Below are 20,806 nucleotides of genomic sequence, written 5' to 3' on the forward strand. Positions count from 1 at the left end.
GCCGGATAGATCGAAAGGAATCTTCACCAATCACAAAGCTACTTCATATCAAGCCGCCAATAAGAGCGAAGAGAGGGTTGGCCCGGGCTAATTACGCCCCGCCCCAGCAGGCGGTTGCGCAGCCTCCAGTCAGCGGAGGTGGGTCGGTGGCCGGGGAAGGGGCGGTGGTTGCCGGGGCTCGCAGGGGTTAATGGCGGGGAGCGGCTGCTGTGGGGTATTCCGGTACGGCTGCGGCAGAGCAGAGCTGGCTCAGCCCGGGGTGGGGCAGCGGACCAGGCATATGGAAGGCTGCGGCTCCTCGTCACCCTGTGTTGGGACCGCGGGGAGCGCTGAGGGAAGAGCCTGTGAGGAGGGGCTCGGCCCCCGAGCCGCAGCTCCGTACCGGTGTCACGCCCAGGTGCGGGCCGCCTTCCCGCTCCCCCGGGGGGGCCTTGCTGCGGAGCGGAGAACGCGGCCCCGCCGGAGCGTGCGGCCGCTGCTGTCCCGGCTGGAAACGGCCGCCTGCGTCCCCGCGCCTGCTGGCGCTCGGGCGGCCGCCGCTCGCTCCCTCATGAGGAAGAGGGAGCCGTGTCCCCTGTCTGGCGACCTCCTGAGAAAAATCTACCATGACTTGCCCAGTTTTAGCAGGCGAACACTTCCAAACTTCCAGTCCTGCAAGTTCCCAGCCTCCTGCCTCCCAGGAGCCGCAGCCTGGCCGCGCTCGGGCAGCCATACCTGCTGCCGGTACCTCCAGTGCGCATCTCCCCTCTGCTTCAGCAGCATTCCCCCCTGGCGTTACCCCTGGGGACTGGGAAAGCCTTTATTCTTAGTTCTACCCTGTCTTAATGTGGCTCAAGTCATGGAGGAAGGATGAGGAAGGTAGTTGTGCCCAACCAGTTTGTCCAACCAGTTGTGCCCAACCAGGGTCATGTGCGTTACGCTGCAGCTCAGCACCAGGCACAGCAGAGTGTGGTGTCAGCTCGGGCACTTCAGTCAAAATTTGTTACTGTTCAGGAATCCACTTTTCTTCTTTGGACTCACGCTCTAGTTTCTTTTTGTGAGTGTCATCCAGTGCTGGGAGAAATGCAATTAATACCATCATGTGTCTGGCTGGCTTAAGCAGTCTGTTCTTTTGGCTCATCTGTATTAACACAGTTGTAACCACTCAAAATTTCTCAAACTGATCAGCCCTCTGTGAGTCACAAAATGTCAACACCTGTGCTTTTAACCAGTTCAATATAGAAGCTGGCTATTAAGAAGAGGGAGGGAATACTCATGCATGATTTCATTGTAGTACAATTAAAGAGCGGGTCTTCTGGGAAAGGAAGTGTGGTACCTCAACTTCTAATTGAACCTATTTCATAAACAAGGTACAAGGCCAGATGTACCAATTAGTGTAAAGAGTTGTGTCAGATCCTGTGTATTATCATTAGTCATGGCACTAGATGCCTGTTTGCACATTGTTAGAAGGTTTTTGTTGAAGAAATCTCAAATTTCTTCTTTCTTTAAAATTTTCCAAAGCTGACAAGACCTTTGTTTTTTAAATCATGTAGGAAGGAATTGAGTCAAACATGATTTGAGAAACGACTGTTAGTTTGCTGGTAATGTTAGCGTGAAGCACGTTTATTCTTGGTACTTGTGGAATTTGGAGGAGATTCTCCTAATTCAAAGACTCATGCAGGGGGCTCCAAGGAGAAATAGAGATGAAAAGTCTGCCTTTCCAAAAGCACTAGTATCTGCTGCATAAATCACTTCATCAAGTATATTTGTGAAGGCTTGAATGTGCGCTACTTCAAAAAAAGTGACACTTGTCAGTAACATACTTGCTGTAACAACTTTCATAGTTGGTAATATCAAACTTACTTTTTAAAAGAAATGTTTCAAATAGGCATCTTTTCAATAACTTTATTCTTCACTCGAAGTTTCTTACTAAAAGCTTGTGAAACCAAACTTGGTACAAAAATGCAAAATTTCACCACCTGAAAATGGAATTGTCTCTACAGCTATAGCTCTGTGAAAACTAAACTTGAAAATATACATCACAATGATGCTCAAGTATCTAAAAAATCAGTCATATTCTTACAAATAAATTTGCTTTAGAAAAAAGAAAACAATTCAAGTTGTCAGCTTGATTTTTTTTTTTATATCTATAAAGTTATCTACTCTTTGCATCTTGTTTCATATTAGACCATCTTATATATATAGGCAAAAATGCACCCACATTTTATTTGCTCTTCAAGAGTTCATGCTTTGTGTTGAGGGGTGGAAAAACTGCCATTCCATCACCTGCCTCAGCCAGAATAGACACTTCTCCGGTCCCTACCTGATTGCAGCTTTTGCCTGGCCCTCGCCTGGTGATGGGGAAGTTGCCTTCTTCCCTCGCAGCAGCCGATCTTCATCCACTTTGTAAATCACAGGAAGATTGGAAACAGCCTTGGTTTTCGTTTCCTGTGTCTTCATGGTCCTTTTTATGAGGAGTTCAGGCAGCTGCATATAGATCTGGTTATCAAGCTGAACAAGCAGATATTTAAACTAAGTACTTTGATGGCTATTGGAAAACTGCATTTAGGATAAAATTGTTAATATGCAGAGGAGCAAAGTGTGGACTATTGACAAAAAGCAGGTTGGAAAGCTCTGGAATTAAGTGTGTTTAGTAAGGCTGGATTAGAACCTTCAAACAGATATAAAGGTGAATGAAGTCTCAGTTAAAAACAGATACGTGGGAGAAGTATTTTTGTATTAGGCTTATTAAATCAAATGTGGTCAAGGAGTAACTTTAGGTAGTCATTACTCTGCTTTTAAAAGTACAGGTTCCCTGGAGCTAGCTGTTTTCATAGGACAGTTTACACCAAACATGCTTAAGTTAATTGCTAGATAGATGGACAAAGTCAGCATCTTAAAGATCGTTGGCTGAAGATCTGCTTGATATCTTAAGGAAGTCTGTATTCTTGGGCTGAATCTGTTATTTGGACATATTTAAAATGCTGTACATGTGTTACTAGATTTTATTTACGTGCAGTCTTATACAATGAACATGTTTAAACTATTAAAAGGGGTTTTGATTGTTTTATGGTTTCTGTTCATATCTCCTTAGTTTATTAGGTGAAAGTAATGCTTCCATGGCCTGTTAAAAATTAACATTTAAAAATGCAAGGATAAAACTTGGGGTTTTTTTAAAGATATATCCATCTAAGTGCATGCTGCATTTGACATTCATAGCAATGAAATACATAAGGATATGAATTGAGTCACTTAATTCCTACACAGTCCATAATTTTAAAACTACGTAGCTAGCAAGAAAGATGTAAAATGTATGCAATTACCTTGAACTGTACACCAAGATCAGTGTTTGCAATAGCAGATATTTTATATTGAGTCTGTGCACCAGTTAGGAAAGTATTCTTTTACATTTTTGTCTACTTGTTCCATTGTTTTTTAAGTACTGATTATACTTAGAAATGTCACTGACTTTTTAATATTTTGCATCTGTTAAGTTTTGGTCTCTGTGTCTTAGAACTCAGTAAAATGTGTTTCTCATTTTAAAAAAAGGAAGTAAGAATGGGGAAGTTTTCCTCTAACAATCTGTTTCTACACCTCTGAAACAAGCAAATGTCCTATGTCATTTTAATTCAGAAAATTATTCTACTAAGTGGTGTAATTATTTTTGTAGCTTGAGGAAGAAGAGAGTTGTACCTGTGGAAGATGAAGTTCATTTTGGGAATTCATCCTAATGCACTGGCATATTCCATGACTACGTTAGGTGCTGGAATGATGAACAGTATCTTTAATTTCTACTACGTTAAGCTTTTCCTAAACCGATACAAAATTTCAGAAGTAGCATTTCATCAAGCACAGGTATTGTACAATGGATTATTGATTACCATATTGTGCTATGTCTCTGTGTAACCACAACAAAGTAATTGTTTTTACTTACTAATTACTTTCAGACGCACTGCAAATAGTTGTACAGTAAATTCATTTTAAATGTAGTTAATCCGTAAGCAACTGAAGGTACACATAAAGCACATTGTTTACAGTCTTTAGATTAAAAATGTCCAGACTTTAATGGCTGAAAAGATTTTAACCATTGATAGCTTGAAGTAATTTTCTAAACTAATCTTGCACCTCAGCTCCATAGATACATTTAACATTGGTGTTTTCCTATGGACTGTTTAAGTACCTAAATACTGCCTTTATTTTGCAAGTCATTATCCATGTGAGCAACTCTTGTCGTAAATGGTCTCCTGAAAGTAATGGGCCAGGTCATGTTTTGAATTACTTGCTGTGAGAGTAATATCAGGACTTTACACATCTGGGCTTTCATCTTGTAAGCTTCTGAGAGAGTGAAGTCTTGGAGACAGAGGTTTATTTCATGTGTAGCTGTGCACCTGCCTACTTACTCATCTTGCTTTTCAAAATTACTATAAACCTCTAAATACCTTTAAGAATTTGGTCTGGAGTCTGTTTTGACCTGAGAAGCTTTCATCTTTTTTTTTTGTTCTTTGAATAGAGATTTCTTTTAAATAAATATGGTGTATATTACTTCTGTGGTTGTATAAACTCTGCAGAAAAATCACACTAATGATAAATTCTGTTGTGTTTCTTAATTGTTTGTTGCAGGTTGTATTTATGATATGGAATGCCGTTAATGATCCTCTTTTTGGGTATATTCAAGATAACTCCAAATTTGCATGCTGCTCAAGACGCCAGTTTTCAATTTTATATGGAGCTCCTTTATATGCGTTAGCCTTTTTGCTTCCTTGGTTTCCTTGGAAACATTATGAAGAAGGTGACTGGCTAAGTGGTCTTCACCTCATTGTTGCATTATGTGCTTTTGATGGTTTGCTTACATTTGTGCTTCTAGCACAGTGCGCGCTCTTTGCAGAAATTTCAACAAGACATGAAAGTAGGCTTCAGCTTATTAAATATAACCAAGTAGCAACACTAATTGGATCAACAAGCATTCTCTTTTGTGGTCTCATATCAGATAATATGGAAAATTTTGCCTGTTTTCAGGCTTTCACTGTTTTGGTCGCAGCATTAGCAACAGCTTGTATGTGTTACACAGGCAAATACAGTACTAGTCAATATGAGCAGAGGGAAATTTGCACAGAGAATGCTGATCAGGAAAACAGTGATGGAGCTCTGTCCTTGTCCTTGGTAATTTCATTGACCAAACAGATTATGACAGAGAAAAACTTTTTATTTTTTGTAACAATGAATTTCTTTCAAGTCTTCCACCTAGCCTTCTGCAACAATTTTATGATGATCTTTGCGGATAATCTTATTCCCAAGGATGTTCTTTCTTCCTTAATAAGAAGTATCATGTACGGAGCAGGCTTTATTTGTCCTCAGGTAGGCCGTTACGGTTCTTTATTTCAAAATATGAAAACATGGTGGTTTACTAGTTTTCATTAGTTTAAGGTATCCATTTACACTCTTTCTTGAAAAAACGCTGTATCTGGCATAAGCCATTGGCTGTACCAAAAAACAAATCCAGCTCACCTGTGCCCTACAAGGAGAAAGTGCCTCTGTGCACCGGCTAACCAAGCATAAGGGTAGGGTAGCAAGAATGCACAAGCAGGCAGGCTTGCAGAGTATCTGTTTACAAGAATATGAGATGTGAATATGCAAAGAGTGAATGTTTTGTATCCTACAGGGTTTATAATACCAAAGTGTAAAGGAATGAAAAACATGATCAAGATAAAAAGTTTCTAAAAGCAAAACCTATAGAATTAGGATTTCTCTCCTCTTTGGTTTTGATTTGTAATAGGTGATGAAAGAATAATCTCTTATTCAGGAAGTTTCTGAGATAAACTGCACACAACAAGAGAAAAATCATTAGGTATTAAAAACATTATTGAAATATGTGGTATCTCAGTCATGGGAACCAAGCAAAAGTCTAAATAACTGCTTTTGGGGAATAATATGTTCTCATTTATTTTGTTTGCTGGTTTTGGGCAGCTACATTTACTGGGTAGAGAGAGACATACTTTCAAGACCCCAGTCAGGGTTGGGGGAGGAGTAATGAACTGGAAAAAAAAAGAGAACCTAAACAAGTAATGTGTAAGAACAAGAAAAGCAGCAAAAATGTCCCACAGAATGTAAACATACTTGTCTGTAGTGAATAAAAAAGTTTTCTTGTTCATTCCCTTCTAACTTCTTTCACTGGATCTTTTAAAACTTTCACGTTGTTTACTTATTGGATGATGAAATTCAGGATACTCAAAATCTATGTATCCTGACTTTCATCATAGGTGCTGATGATGTTCAGAATTTCTGAAAATCAGGCTGTTAAATTCATTAAATTGCAATGTTTTTCAGTAGGTAATATGTAAAAGAAGATATGTGAAAGTGCAACTGGAATTCACAGCTCAATTTCAGTTACTCCTTTAGCTTTTGCATATATAACATACAAATCCTAAACGTACCTTCTCGTTCCCCTAACTCCTAAGTATCTATCATTTCAATTTTTATCATTCCCACAGGTTTAACTTTTTTTTTTCCTGTAACTCAAACAGCTGATGAACTTTGGAAATAACTTAGAAACAACAGAAATCAGGAAAGCTTAAATAATTTTACACTTAATATACAGCAGTCACTTTTGTTGATAAAATCAGTGTGACAGTGTGAAACGAACAATCTTTCAGAAAATGCATCTGTCTCTGCTCCCCAGAGACTCTTTGTCTTGAAGGTCACTGAACCATAGAGAGTTTGCTGTGACCTTATTTTTCTCAGGTTTTGTCCCTTTGAGCTCAAGATAGAATAAGAATTCTCTGGTGGCAATGTCCTGAACTTCACTTACTGGAAAAATACCCAACCCATGTAAAATAAAGCCCCTTCTTACGAACTGTGCTTCAGTGGCCTGTACTAAACTAGATTTCAGCTTCTGTCTTAGGTTCCGTTTAGTAGTGGGTGTGAAGAGTAAAACCTGCCTGCAAGGGAAACCTTGTTGCTGAAACAAACAAATTTAAATTTGTGTCATTAAGGTAGTATTTTTCTTAGAAATATGCAGTCTTAGAAACATGCACGTAACAAGGAATTTTCTAAATTACAAGTACTTCCTGAGACAGGGTTATTTCTCAATTATAGGGAGACATGGTCATGGTTTTTACAATAACAGACATTACATAATCTCTTATCGTTTCTAGTGCAAACACTTTTCTGCAAAATGCCTGAGAACAGGGGGAGGAGTATGTTTTAAGTTTCTTACAACCAGATTTTTTTCTTACATCAACTTTCCAGATTTGTTTTACCTTCTTGATCATTGGTTTAAGTAGAAAACTTGAGCTTCTTTAAAATAGCATTTGCTGCAGTAATCTTTCTCTGGTTTTGTTCTTTATGTTAAGGCATTTAAATGTGGGAACAAATGTACAATGAGAATTCTCTCCTGTTCTGTTTATTTCTGTAACACAGAAAGAGAAAATGTGTATTGCTATTGTGAGTATTTTTTGTGACAGTGTTGAGGACCACATACATGTAGGTGGTGACATAGGCTCATATAAAAAGAACATAATGCATTACAAAATGTCCTCTTTAAAGTGGAAAGCAAGGAGCAATAGAGAAGAGCTTACACTTTGTTCATACTATAATCAGCCCTTAATACCACTTTTATGAGTTTACTTGTCACTAGCTTCTTGTGTGGATTACTGCTGGTTAAGATTGGTGGAACTGAAATACACATTGTCCACTGGCATCTGCCTTCCTCTACTTGCTATTAAAGTCTCTAACTTGCTTCGATCAGCTGTCTTGGTGAACTTGCTTTATCCACTTAGAAGTCATGCTTTATTTCTATAAATGTCAGTTAAAACAGTAATATTAATGAAAAAACAATTACTGAAAATATTTTTGATCAGCAGTTAAAATTCAAATGGCAAGGTGCTTGGTTTACAGTTAACATACTGTCAACAAAATTGATATTTAAGGGCTATCAAACATAAAAATCATGAGCATTAAATAATAGATGGGCAATGTGGGAAACAGTATTTTTCTCAGGATATAGTAGTTCTCAGCTGGCCAGTTTGAGTGAAAGGAGACCATTATTACCTGGTAGAGGTAGCATAGAGTGGGCCAGTAAACAGTTCTCTTTGTTCAATTCCTATTTTTTTTATTTTTCCTATTTTTTCTTTGGATTGAACTTTTTAGAAAGGGTTGGGTTTTGTTGTGCTTTTTTTTTTTTTTTTCCTTTAGTGGGTAGTAAAATTTATGTCTGGTCTGTGCTTTATAACTTTAATGCTGAGATAGTGTACTGTATCTTTTCATCATATATGTGTATGTATTATCTTTTCAGTGCCTTGTTCTTCTCAGTCACGCTTCATTGAAGAAGTTTGGTTATTACAGAATCATCTTGTTTTCCTTTTACTTGGAAGGAGTAGCTGCTGCTGTCATGTTTGTTCTAGGGCCAGAACACTATTATCTGTTGGCATTTTATCTCACGACAAACATGTAAGTAAATACACTTCCCTATTCATAGATACAGCTTAAATAATTCTAATAGAATGGACACTTACTTTTCATAGTGTGAAGATTTTGCTACTGCTTTTATGGTTTTCTTTCTGTTCTACTTGTCAGAAAAGTTGAGACTCCAGTTACAACTTCTTTTTCAGCTTTCATTTTATTCTGCTTCAGCTTTTTATTTCTGCTTAAAAAGAAAAAAAGGCTTAAATATGAACAGTAATTAAGGTTTGCAGCCACATGCCTCCAGCTGCTTATTGCTTTAACATGAGATTCAAGGGAAGCAGAAGCTCTTCTCATCCACATAGACCCAGAAGATTTTGGTAGAGGAACTCTTCGGAGACTATTTGGTAGGAAAGCCCAGACGTCATTTTGTATTGCATGAATACTTGTGTGTTGCACTGCAAAACAAATATCGGTAAGTCAGGTATCAGTTAGGTAACCAATACTCAGTGGTGCCAGGTAAGTATGATGCCAAGAAGTAGTATTTTCATGGAAGAAGTATATTGTGGTACATGGAGAACCTTATGTAAAAATAAAGACCTGTTTTTATCTGAATATTGTTATAGCAGTTCATTTTTATTTCTTTATTTTCTATTTCATTGCTTGCTTGCTTTCTACATGTTCCTTCCTACCCTCCTTTTCTTCATCTTTTTTTTCCCCCCGTTTCCATTCTTATTTTCAGTATTTCATTCACGGGCTACTGTAACACTGTGAACAATAAATTAAATTTCATTACCTGCATACTTCAAATGATGAAGATACATGTTGATTTCCCCAGGAAAAAATGTCTAAGGTACCTAAAGAGTGTGTGTTTAAAGTGCTAATTGTTCAAAGCCTCTTGTAAGTAAAAGATAATCTCAGCCAAAATTTAATACCACATAGAAATCGTAATATTTGAGTTTATGGCTTCACTTAGCAGTTTGTTAACAGCTTTCTCTGTTTGTGTTTAAATGTATGTGTATATATATAAATACATACATAGGAATGCATATACAATCTGTTTACTATTCTAATTCTCCCACTTTGAAGTTTGTCTTCCATGTAGTCTCTCCAGTAATGCTCATGTCCTTTTCAGATTTCAAGAGAAAATTTTCAGTTCCTCTTTCTTCTAAGGTGTTTCTTTTCTCCATGTCTTTTTAAATTACTGATAATCTCAAGCATGTGTTTATGACCTTTTGCGCCAGTGTCCAGGAAGAAAGGCAAACCCCTCCCCCACCTTTTAGGTTTGCATATCAATTTCTAATTCTCAATTAAGAGCAGATCTAGTAATGCTTTCAGAACTGCTGTTTAAACAGACAAATCACCATGTTTTAAAGAACATCTCAGCTTTCTGTGTTTGCAGATATGTCCATTGTGAAAGTGTATATAAGAACTATGAACTTCTTAAATATTTTGTCTTTCTTTAGGGTAATTGTACAAGCTTCATTTAGTTTGTTCAATTTGCCTTTGGCAGATATTGTTGATGCAGATTTAATAAAGCACAAGCGGAGGTATGTCAATCGTAGCTGTTTTTCTTTAAATATGCTATCTATTTGCCACGTTACTGTTTCCTAAGTTAGATTGTGTCAAAGTAAAGACAGTAACGATCTTTGATCCTTGACACAGAAGTACTTTCGGTAAAAGCAACTTGGGATAAGTAGAGATAAGAACTTGAATAAAGTTTCCTGCAGTTAACTTCAGTAGTGTAATTTAAACAGATTATTAGGTCATTTCTAGTTTTAGTTATACTACAGTATAAGCCAAGTCCTTCAGGTTTTTGTGTTTTCATTTTTGTTAGCTTCAACAGAATTATTTTGTAACCATATACATCTACTGTCATGTATGGAATTTTCTGAATAAGGTCTTTCTAACATGGAAAAAGCATTTAGAAAGCTTTAGCAATGCTACGTGAAGTGCAGATTTCAAAGTCTAACTGGTTGCTGTTATCTCTCTGAAATAAAAATTGATAAAACCTGCTGTGACGTAGCATATTACAACTCATGGATCTTTTGGATGATTATCACAGTGCAGATAACTTTCTGTTGGTTCCATAAATATTTATGTCAGTGCAGATTCAGGTCTGGTCAGGTCACTGTATTAAAGAACTTGCCCCTCAAAGGTGAGAGCTATTGCTTTCATGAAGAAAAAAAAAAAAAGCCTCCTTTTTTGGTCTCATGCATGTAAAGTCTTAAGTTGTAATTAATTCTTCATGTACTGTTCAGTCTTAACTTCAGTAATTACTCAGTGTGCACAAAGTCAAACTTGAATCCAAGTAATTTCAGAATTGGGGCCAACCGATAGATATACCCCAGAGGTTTATTACCTTTCATTTCCAAAGAAATTTAAATTTCTTTGTGATAGCTGATCTGTTTGCTATAATGTATGAACTTTATAAAGCTAAGGATCATGATAGTTAGCATTTGCATAGTAACAAGATTTTTATGATCACTAATTAATACACTAATAAGTTTGTGTTTTGCATTCATTTGGTTTTTTCCCTGAATATATTAGATCACCACTTTCCTCTATGGTTTTTGGTACCAATGCTTTATTTACCAAGCCTGCCCAATCTTTGGCTCCAATGCTTGTGGTTACAATACTAAATCAATTTGGATATGAGAACCTGAATAATGAAGTTGCTCGACCTGATCTGAGGTGAGTTCAAAAGGAGTACTTTAAATCATATAAATTAACATGAAATAATCGTGTCATCTAAAAAGCAAATTAATCTGCAATAGTTTGCATCAACGGCCCTTCAAAAATATGAGTGCTTTAAAAATATTTTCCAGTTGGTTTATGTCTGGAAATAGAAATGGTTTTTAAAGAATAAATCATTTATTGAACAATTCGCAAGGATTTCTACCTAATTTTGAAAAACAAAGGATTTATTTCACTAGTTAACCATCTCCTGTTCTATTGCAAAAAAGAAAAAAAAGTTTGAGAACACCTAATTCCTCTTACTACGATACATGTTGTCCTGACTCCTGTGTTTTGATTTGTAAACCTGCTTCCTTAAAATGTATAATCCTAATAGGCTTGCGTTTAAGATACATTTTTGTTTGAGAGACAGCAGTATAATCACTGAGGGAGGGAATTTGCCTCAAGTAGGAGTATAATTTTGGCTTCAATGCTACTTACCATTCTAATGGTAATGATTTCACTGCAGTCCCTGGAGACCTTAATACACAGCATAAAGCTGTGGTTGCTAGTTAGCACATTGGAAATGCATGGGCTTTTATAAAAACAAATTAACAGGGACTCAGTACACTGAAAGGGTCATAGGCTGTTTATTTATGACCAACAAGAGGAAGTGGCAACATGAGGAATAACTGAAGTCAGGACTAAAAGGTAAAAATTAGTCCTGATCACGATTTGCTTGAGAGAACAACATGAATATTCTGAGAACTATATAGCTCTCCTAAATTTTGAGTGGAAACCTTAAAAAGTACATAGAATACAATTGTATATGAACTTTTGTGGAGACAGGAAAGGACTGGTATATGTCACCTAATGCTAGAGGAATGTTGCATATTTGAGGAATTTTCTAAAAAAATGTACGAGGAAAAGTGTGACATAAAAGGACAACAGGTGGTCTTCAGAAAAGCATCCTGACACAAGCAAAGAAGGCTTAACTTTGAGGATATGTGTGAGAACAGTTAATTCTATTTTAATACATTCTGTAGATAGCCAGCCAATGAGATGATGTGAAGAGGACGTGAACCTCATTATAATGTCAGATAAGATGAGTGATTTTTGCAGAGGAGTAGTAGGTTGAACTGGATGTGGATATGAGAGGGCTGAATATATTCATCTTGATGATTCAGAGAAATTAAGATTTGAATTCTGATCCCTTTTGATCAAAGAAATGATCCTTTTCTGGATGGATTTTAAATCACAGTAGTTATAAATCTCTTCCCCACACACCCCCCCACCCACACCCCCAGTAAGTAGCCTCTGGACTATAGCAACAATAAATTTCTTGAATATAGAGTTGTAATACTTTGAATGCTTAATCTCTAAAACCTATATTTCCACTTGAGTCACACTGCGATTTGATCTACTTCACTAGGACAGGGAACAACATAAAAGTACAAAGCTGAGATCAGTTAATCAAAGAGCACCTGAAATATACTACATATTTCTCTTGCCCATCTCTTCAAAAATAATTTCTTAAATATAAAGCAGTCTGCATGTGGTTTTTGTATATGTATGTGTGAATGTGCATGTCCTTCACTTTGCAAATGGACTGCAGCATGGACATACAGTCCACAAAGACCAGACTACTCAAGATTGTTTCTAGGGAATCAGTTTGCCCATGGCAATGTACTCAGACCATTGACTGAGCTAAAATTACTTATACATATTAAAACCTTATCAGCTGATCTCAGATTTCAGCCATAGGCAGACAGCTAAAATATACTTGTCTCAGGACAAAGTTGTTGGAGGACAAACAGAAACTGAATATAGGAGATTGCTTAAAATATGTTCAAACTGTTTGGGAAAAAAAAAAAAAAGAATTTCACATATGTGAATTATATGTAATGAAGTGTTATGACCCATGTCAATACAATCTCAGCTGTGTCCTTCCTTTTTCTCCAAAGCTGGCAATATCACGTGTTCTGGAAAGTGTTTACTTTATTAGGTGTAGTGGTAGTGAATTATGAAGATAGCACAGAGGACCTTTATTTTGCATTAACAAAATGTTTGGACCCTGAATAAACGTGTCTGAAGCGTTTCCAGCAATGTTGTTTACTGGGAGAAGATGCAGTCAAAGCCCATAAACTATTTGCTGAATTCTAAATAACTTATTTTTTCTTAAATTGAAAACTAAGCCATAGCAATAATGATGGAGCAGCTAATCCTGGAAACCATTTCCAGGCACATTAAGGACAATAAAATAATCAGTAGTAGTCAGCATAACTTCAAGGGGAAGTCACGCTTGACCAACTTGATAAACTTCTACAATGAAATGTCTAACCTGGTAGATAAAGGAAGGGCTGTGGATATTGTCTACCTGGACTTCAGTACAGCTGTTGACACTGCTTCCCATAAGATCTTCATAGGAAACCTTTGGTACAGGGGCTGGATGAGTGTACAGTGAGATGGGTTGAAAGCTGGCTGAATGGCTGGGCCCAGAGAGTGGTGACCAGTGGTAAGTCTAGTTGAGGCCCGTGACTAGTAGTGTACCCTAGGGGTCTGTGCTGGCTCCAGTCCTGTTTAACATCTTCATTAATGATGTGGATGACAGGGCAGGATGTTTGGTGGTGACACAGAGCTGGGAGGTGTGGCTGCTGATAATGTCAGAGGGTCATGCTGCCAGCCCGAGGAATCTTGACAGGCTGGAGAAATGGGCTGACAGGAGCCTCATGGTTCAACAAGGAGAAGTACAAAGTCCTGCAGCTGGGGAGGAACAGCTCCGTGCACCAGTATATACGGGGGGGCACCCAGCTGAAAAACAGCTTGACAGAAAAGGACCTGGGGGTCCTGGTAAGCACCACACTGAACGTGAGCCAGCAATATGCTCTTGTGGCAAAGAAGGCAAAAGGTATCTTGAGCTGCATTAGACAAAGTATTGCCAGCAGATCAAAGGAGGTGAGCCTTCCCCTCTGCTCAGCGCTGGTCCAGCCCACAGGGGAAGGGTATGTCTTTTTTTCCCCTTCTTCATTTATGTTATACATTCAATGGCATTTTATTAATAGCATATTGCCTTCAGAATGGGCTTCACAGATATTCTGTCTTTGGTGCTCATTTTACATTGTATCAAAAAAAATGATCTATCAAAAGCTATCTGCTGTGACAAATCATATATCTTCTGATTCTTATGCCTCCAGCAAAATTCTGTAAGATGACACTTCACCTGTACCTCCTCATTGTTCCAGTGATTACATTTTGGTTCTTCAGCTATGTGATATTATGACTCCTTGACATCCTCCGTGATCAGGATATTTCATTAGAGTACCAAAACTCCGTTAAGAGTACCAACCAACTATAAGTTGCCAGATTTTAAGCTTTGCCTGTCTTTTCTTGCCATCATGCGGTTGAGTAATTCACACATATATATTCCCTGCCTCAGTAAAGCCTACATTTCCGAGCAGCTTATTAGGGCAACTGGCATGTTACGAGTGAAATTCTTTTCCCAGAAGACCTTTTGAGACAATAATGCATCTTTGTCTTGGTGGCTTCTGTTACACTTGTATTCTGCAGACGCTCAAGCTGGTAAGATGCTGGTGAGGTTTTATACAGAGGGTAAAATTCTAGAAGAAAGGAAAATTTAGTCCCCTCTTTCTTTCATCTGTGAGGTATCATAGCACCTCCAGGTGGATGCTTAAGATTCATCAGAAATGAGAAAATGCTTATGAATGGTGATCCCAGTACTGTATTAGACCAGGCATTCCAAAGACCTAGCCTGTCTGTCTTTTCCTCTGTATTGAAGCCCTTGAACTGACCGTTAACATCATCAGCTGTTTACTTACCAGTACCAGTATTTACTTCTGCCTCAACGTGACTTCTTAGTCACAGTGATGCCTTCTTTCTTAGGAGCAATCTGGGTTCTCCTGGTTTTGCCTCTGGTATCCTAACTCTGAAGTGTGACATTTGCTGTGAATAGTGTATCTCTTTTCCAGAAGTTGTTTTTGCTTTTTGGTGTAACCTTTTTCACACGTGATGTTGGCCTGTATATTGTACACAATTCTGTATGTGTCACACAGGATTCTGTATGCATTAATATACACATTATACCACATTCTTAGGGAATGTGGTCACTACACATCAGTTAAGCATTTTGCAGTTAATACTAGCTTAAGTATTTTTAAATATCCTTAAAATTTGAGCAATAGCTTGCAGAATGGATGGACCTGGTTTGGTTTTTTCCTTTTGGTCTGTCATCACAGCAAAGCATTACCTGCCTCATATGGCTTGGGTTTTTTGGTGGTTTTTTGGTGGGATTTTTTTTTTTTTTTTGGGGTGGTGGTGGTGGGTTTTTTTGGTTGTTTTGGTTGCTTGCTTGCTTTGCTTTGCTTTTTTTTTTTTTTTTTTCTTTTGCTCTTTGGTTTGGGGTATTTTAGTTTGGGGTTTGAATTTCTTTTTTTTTTTTTTCCCCTGTAGAAAAGATACCTAGTTTAAAATCTCCCTCTTCTGGAGAGCCACTGCAACTACAGCTAACTTCCCTTGAAGGTGTGCTCCGAATTCGTTCTTCAGAATGAAGCTTTTTTACAGTAACTTTACTTATTGGAGGCACCTCAAACTGTTAATGCTTTCGTACTGAATTACTGGACTACATCACATTCTATTCAGAGTGATATTAGGGCTGTTTAGTGAAAGATTCTATGTTTTATTCCTGCATATGCAAAAAATGTAGACATGGAAATTTCTGAAGTTACTGGTCCAGCTGTTACTAGGATAAAATCTGAGCTCTGCTCTTCATTTGTCCTAGTCCCTTAATGAAATATTTTCCTATTCCTTGTTCTGTGTACTATAGATATTTTTCATAATTCCTGGAGTAACTTAAGGTCTTACAGTACAATAAGTAATACTATTTTCTTAAACCAATACTGTTCCAGTGAGACCAAATCAGGATTGCACAGGTATGAGTGATTTGGTAATGTTCTTTCTTTTTTTTTTGTCCTTCCTGAGGTCCATGTATAAAGACAGAATAATTTTAGTACTGAAAACTGCAGTCCTCTTTAGTGTGCAGAACAAGCCAAGCACAGCCCCAGCATCCTGTTAACTGTGTCTTAGTCCTGTTTTCATCTTCAGATAGGTAATTTGTCTGTGGCCTCTCTGCTGAGTACAGTTAACTGTTGGCAGTTGTGATGTTGGTGTACATGATGGGAGCCTTTGTTTACTTGTAGGTGGACTGAAAATGCAATTGAATGCAGGCCAGTAAACAACATCCAAATAGTAAATTATTGTCACTGCCAATAAACATTGGCTATGGACCAGTGACCTGCTAGTGAATACCTCCAGTCTTAAATGCCATCGCCCAAGTGGTTAAGTAATTCACTTGTAACCCTCTGGTTTTTTGTTTCCTTTAGTAGCATTAGCATGACTCCAGATAAATTGTGATCGTTGTGTGAGTGTGTCTGCTAAGGAATAAATCTAGGCTGCTTTGGAGGTTGCAAGCACTGTTTCTGTTTAATGCAGGGAGATAGGAATTGATTCTTTTATGATTCAGAGAAACTCTTAGGTTTTGTTCGAAAGCCTGCTCAAGTTTTCTTCACAGGTTTCAGGTTTTTTGGATCATGTCTGTAGCTTTTTCGTGAGTCTCCTGTCTTGTCCCTGAATGCTAAGGGAAAAAAGTAGAAAATAACATAAACTGCCCCATGGAGAGAAAGTTCATTTAGGGTCTGTTTCTCAGCTTGAGTTGACTTTCCTAATATTTAAGTAATTAGAATGCAAGAATTAACAGAATGCCAGTAGATAATGATTCTAGCTACTAGATGAATGCCTAAATGTATGCTTTGAGTTGTCAGAAAACATACTGTTTGTAAAAGGGAACTCATTCAACTCCTTATTTTATATTTTCTTTTTTGGTTCATATTTGTTGATGTTTTTACCTCTTATTCCATAGAGAAGATTTAGATGAGGAAATACCATGCATCCATGAGAATAAATGAGAATGACTGTTAATTTCACGTGTATTCTTTTTATAGTTTATATTATCTTGTAATAATTCATTTTAAACCAAATGCTACTTTTAAACAGCCCTTTACACCATACCTGAATTTATGCATTAATCACGACTTCCATCTAGCAGCAATAACAACAGACTATGGTGATTGCTAATAGCACAGATTATAACTTCATAAAATATTTTTTAATTAAAATGTTTGCTTCCATTTTCTGCTTTTCTTTCACTTCCTAATTTTTCAATCTTACTAAAGCTCTGTTCTAAAATTGGATTATATTACTTAAATTGATTTCTATATTATGTAATACAGATGGGTACTAAAGCAGTGAACAGGATTTCTTAGGTTGCTTACAGTGTATTAAAATTAACTCGAGTGCTAATTTTCTAATTTCCTCTCAGCTATTACGAAAGGCGCAAACAACAAAATACATATTTGTATGTAGAATTAGAAAATACGATTGAAGTACATCTGATATCTGAGATATTTATATTTCTTTTAATTATAATTGATTGGACACAGTAACATGTGTATGCTGTATATATGTATACAATGTGAATGCTTTAAAAATAATTTGTTGTGAATTGACCGTGAAAGTTAATTTTCCTCTTCTTGAAAGCTGTTTTTCCCTCTTCTTCCCCAGTTTGTTTTTAGGTCTTCATGATGCCATGTTCTATTTGATCTGTCTGGTTCCACTTTGCATTGCAGTCATACAAATCCTGACGTGGACTCCCTTTTCAATCCAGAATAGTCATATGACAGCTGCGCACTAAATATGTAACTGTTGGTCAGTCAATTTTCTGCTGAACTGTACCACAAAAGAGTTTGTATGTTTTAAATGTGAAAAAGCAAGATCACATTAAATGGACTATTAGGCCAAACACAGTCTGAGCCATTTTGATAAAGTTTCATCCTTCAGTCTATATAGACTATAATGAAGATCACATTCAGCCTTATTGCTGAGCCTGCACAGTTTTTTTCTAGTGTCATTTACCTGTAATGGCTTTATCCTTAATTACTAAATAAAGTCTTTTCTGGTATATACTGGTCACTGTTAACTCATTTTAAGAATGGATATGGCAGAAAGGAGTCCCAACCCAGCACCTGGAATTCAAGGAACTGTATTCTCTTAAGCTTACTGAAAGATGGTGGATTAATTTTGCCATACTGCTAAAATGGCAGATCTCTGAAGTTAATCTGGAAGAGCCTGGTGGATATCCCTCATGGATAGCAGGGAGATGAAGAGAAAAACATAAACAGTATCTAGCTGACCGATATCAAGACAAATCTGACAGCTACCACAGGAAGAGCCAAGAGTAATTAACTACGCTGTAAAAGTCTGCATAAAGCTAAAGAAGAAAAAGATTAAAATGCTGTTCAATGAAATGTTGCTGGATATGGAAAAGCCCCGTATGTCCTCACTGGCTTCCTGAATATCTGTGGTTGGTGGTAGGTAGATCAGTTTTCTGGCTTTAAATGGGAAAATTATTCTGAAGGTATCATATTGTTAGTACTTCGTACCGAATGTCATTGTGGTAAGAAAAATATTAGCATATGGATGTAGTAGTGTTCAGTTAGTTGGACAGATCTAAGCACACATATTGAATCTACCCACTTGGTAGTGTTACGTTGGCAAACTCATTTGATGTGCTGCCAGTTGAAGTTAATTTCTGATTAATCAAGATGAAATTAGTTAAATTCTGATTAATTCTTATCAAAATCTTTTCAGTTAAGCTTTTAAATGAATCCTGTGATTTTTATAAATTAAAGGGTTTTTGACAAAATTTCAGAAACCTCGAATCCTCTCTTCATTTCACATATGTTGTATGATAATATTAGCATGTTTGTAGTACTCCTGTTTAATAGTCTTTTTCCTCCAGTATATCCAGTGTGTAATTGTGTAATTGCTTAAGTATAATATAATCACTTCATTTTTATTCTTTGTTTTGCCTGGACAAACATAATTTTAGAAGCGCCTCTCTTACAGGGTGCCAGTCACTTGGAAGTACAAGAAGATGCATTGTAGGTATCCTGATACTAAGGCTTTACATGTACTGTGAGAGGTAACTTGGAAAAGAAAAGAGTGTAAGAAGTTGCCTTGCATTTTGCATTTAATGAAGAGGTTTGAGATTTGAAATACCAGTGTTGAAAAACATAGGGTTTTTGTGCCTCAGTTTTTACATTTGCAGAGCAGAAACATTGTTTCCTTGCTTTTTTGAAGGGCAAAGTGCTTTCAAAGTGATGAGTGAAAAAGTAGGATAGTATTGTTAAATATTTAGAAATCCAAATGAGCTCTTTGATAGGAATATGAAGATTTATGTTAAAATGTAAGAAGCCAGAAGTGTGATGAAGTTTTAAGCTGCATTATCTGTTTTTTATCTCTGTCTTGTCAGAGATACCATTATTCATTTGCACTGTACATGCTAACAGCATTATGTACACATACTAGTGTCACTTGTATTTACATACCCAAAGAAATATTTACACAAATACCAGAGCAGATACGGACTGTGTGTTTAGATTCTGACTTTTAAAAGACTTACTGCATTGTATGTATGAAAGGCAGAAGGAGCAAAAGCCAAAGGACAAAAATCTGAAGAAATTTAAGTTAATGTGATCTTTGGTTCATTATATGAAACAGTCTTCTCCTTGACAATTCCTTTAAAATGGTAATAAATAAAATAATTTTCTTTTTCTTTACTGTTTCTGTTATTTCCTAAATCTCCTATGTTCATCCTATCCTCATAGAATATGTATTTTGATAGATGAAAATGTTATTGTTCCACAAATAGGGTTTCTTAGATGACTGTTTGTTACTTAGTTCTAACATTAAGTTGTACAACTGGGAGAGTACTGTGCTATACAACAGGAAAGCTAATAAGTGGTTTTACGAGTCCAAATTGTATCAAGAATTCTTTGCAATGATCAGGATTATTTTTTCTGAAAAATGTTTGGTAAAGATACCATTTTATTTGCTGAAATTAGAAAGGAGTAAGGGGTGATATGACTGAAGGCAGTTTGAATAGCCACTATAAACTGCTGCATCTTTAGAATTAAGACAGGAAAAGTAAATTTTCAAAGTTTTCTAAGCAAGACAGCCTTCAGATACAAGAGGTTAACTGTGTAGAATAAGCTAGTTTAGAAAACTGATCTGAGAAATACAAATTATTTAATAGGTAAAATATTAATAATTTTGCAAATTTATTATTTATTTTTCTCTCATTTGTGTGTCCTATTTCTTTGGCTCTCAGGGCAGGAAAAAAAGTGTCTTTCATTGCACCAGTAGCCATTCCAAAAGAGGACTGGAAAACTGCTTTAAATTCAGGTGGTGGTCTTAATTAGAAGAATAGAAGGTTGGCGGTATGTTATGATTGACATCACTTTTTCTCCATTCCTCTGTCACCTACTAAACTTTGTTATCCTCTGCTAAACCTACATGATTGGTTTTGGCCATGAATCAAGTAAAGGATGATCAAAGGCAAAAGTTCAGTGTCTAGCAACAGCTGGTTTGTCTGCTTTCTCTCCTTATTAGCTAATAGTATTTGAGCTTTAAGTCCTGCTGTTGGAAAAATGCCCCAATTTAATCTTGATAATTTCAATGTCTAAAACAGTCTTATAACTGAAGAAGAGGATTTAAGTGTGTATAATATAAAATACGAAATGCTGTGATAACTTCACAGAATGAGAAATTTGATGCTTGAATCCCATTCTTAGAGTTTCTCTATAAATTCTGAGCATTTGGATTTTAATACACTGAATGAATT

The 20,806-nt window shown here is 36.9% G+C and overlaps 1 protein-coding gene across 2 annotated transcripts; it reads left to right on the forward strand.

Moving 5' to 3' along the window:
* The first annotated feature begins 26 nt into the window (after positions 1–26).
* LOC130147494 (transmembrane protein 180-like) lies at positions 27–19,742 on the forward strand. Of its 2 annotated transcripts, XM_056334709.1 has the most exons (8): positions 27–138; positions 3,650–3,834; positions 4,600–5,334; positions 8,270–8,424; positions 9,119–9,229; positions 9,843–9,926; positions 10,927–11,070; positions 17,686–19,742. In XM_056334709.1, the coding sequence occupies exons 2-8, from the start codon at positions 3,682–3,684 to the stop codon at positions 17,813–17,815; spliced, it is 1,512 nt and encodes a 503-aa protein (XP_056190684.1). In that variant the 5' UTR covers positions 27–138; positions 3,650–3,681; the 3' UTR covers positions 17,816–19,742. The 2 variants fall into 2 exon arrangements, with proteins under 2 accessions (XP_056190684.1, XP_056190685.1); XM_056334710.1 differs by lacking the exon at positions 9,119–9,229.
* The last annotated feature ends 1,064 nt before the right edge of the window (positions 19,743–20,806 follow it).

The sequence above is a fragment of the Falco biarmicus genome, chromosome 4 (assembly GCF_023638135.1).
Source record: "Falco biarmicus isolate bFalBia1 chromosome 4, bFalBia1.pri, whole genome shotgun sequence".
NCBI lineage: Eukaryota > Metazoa > Chordata > Aves > Falconiformes > Falconidae > Falco > Falco biarmicus.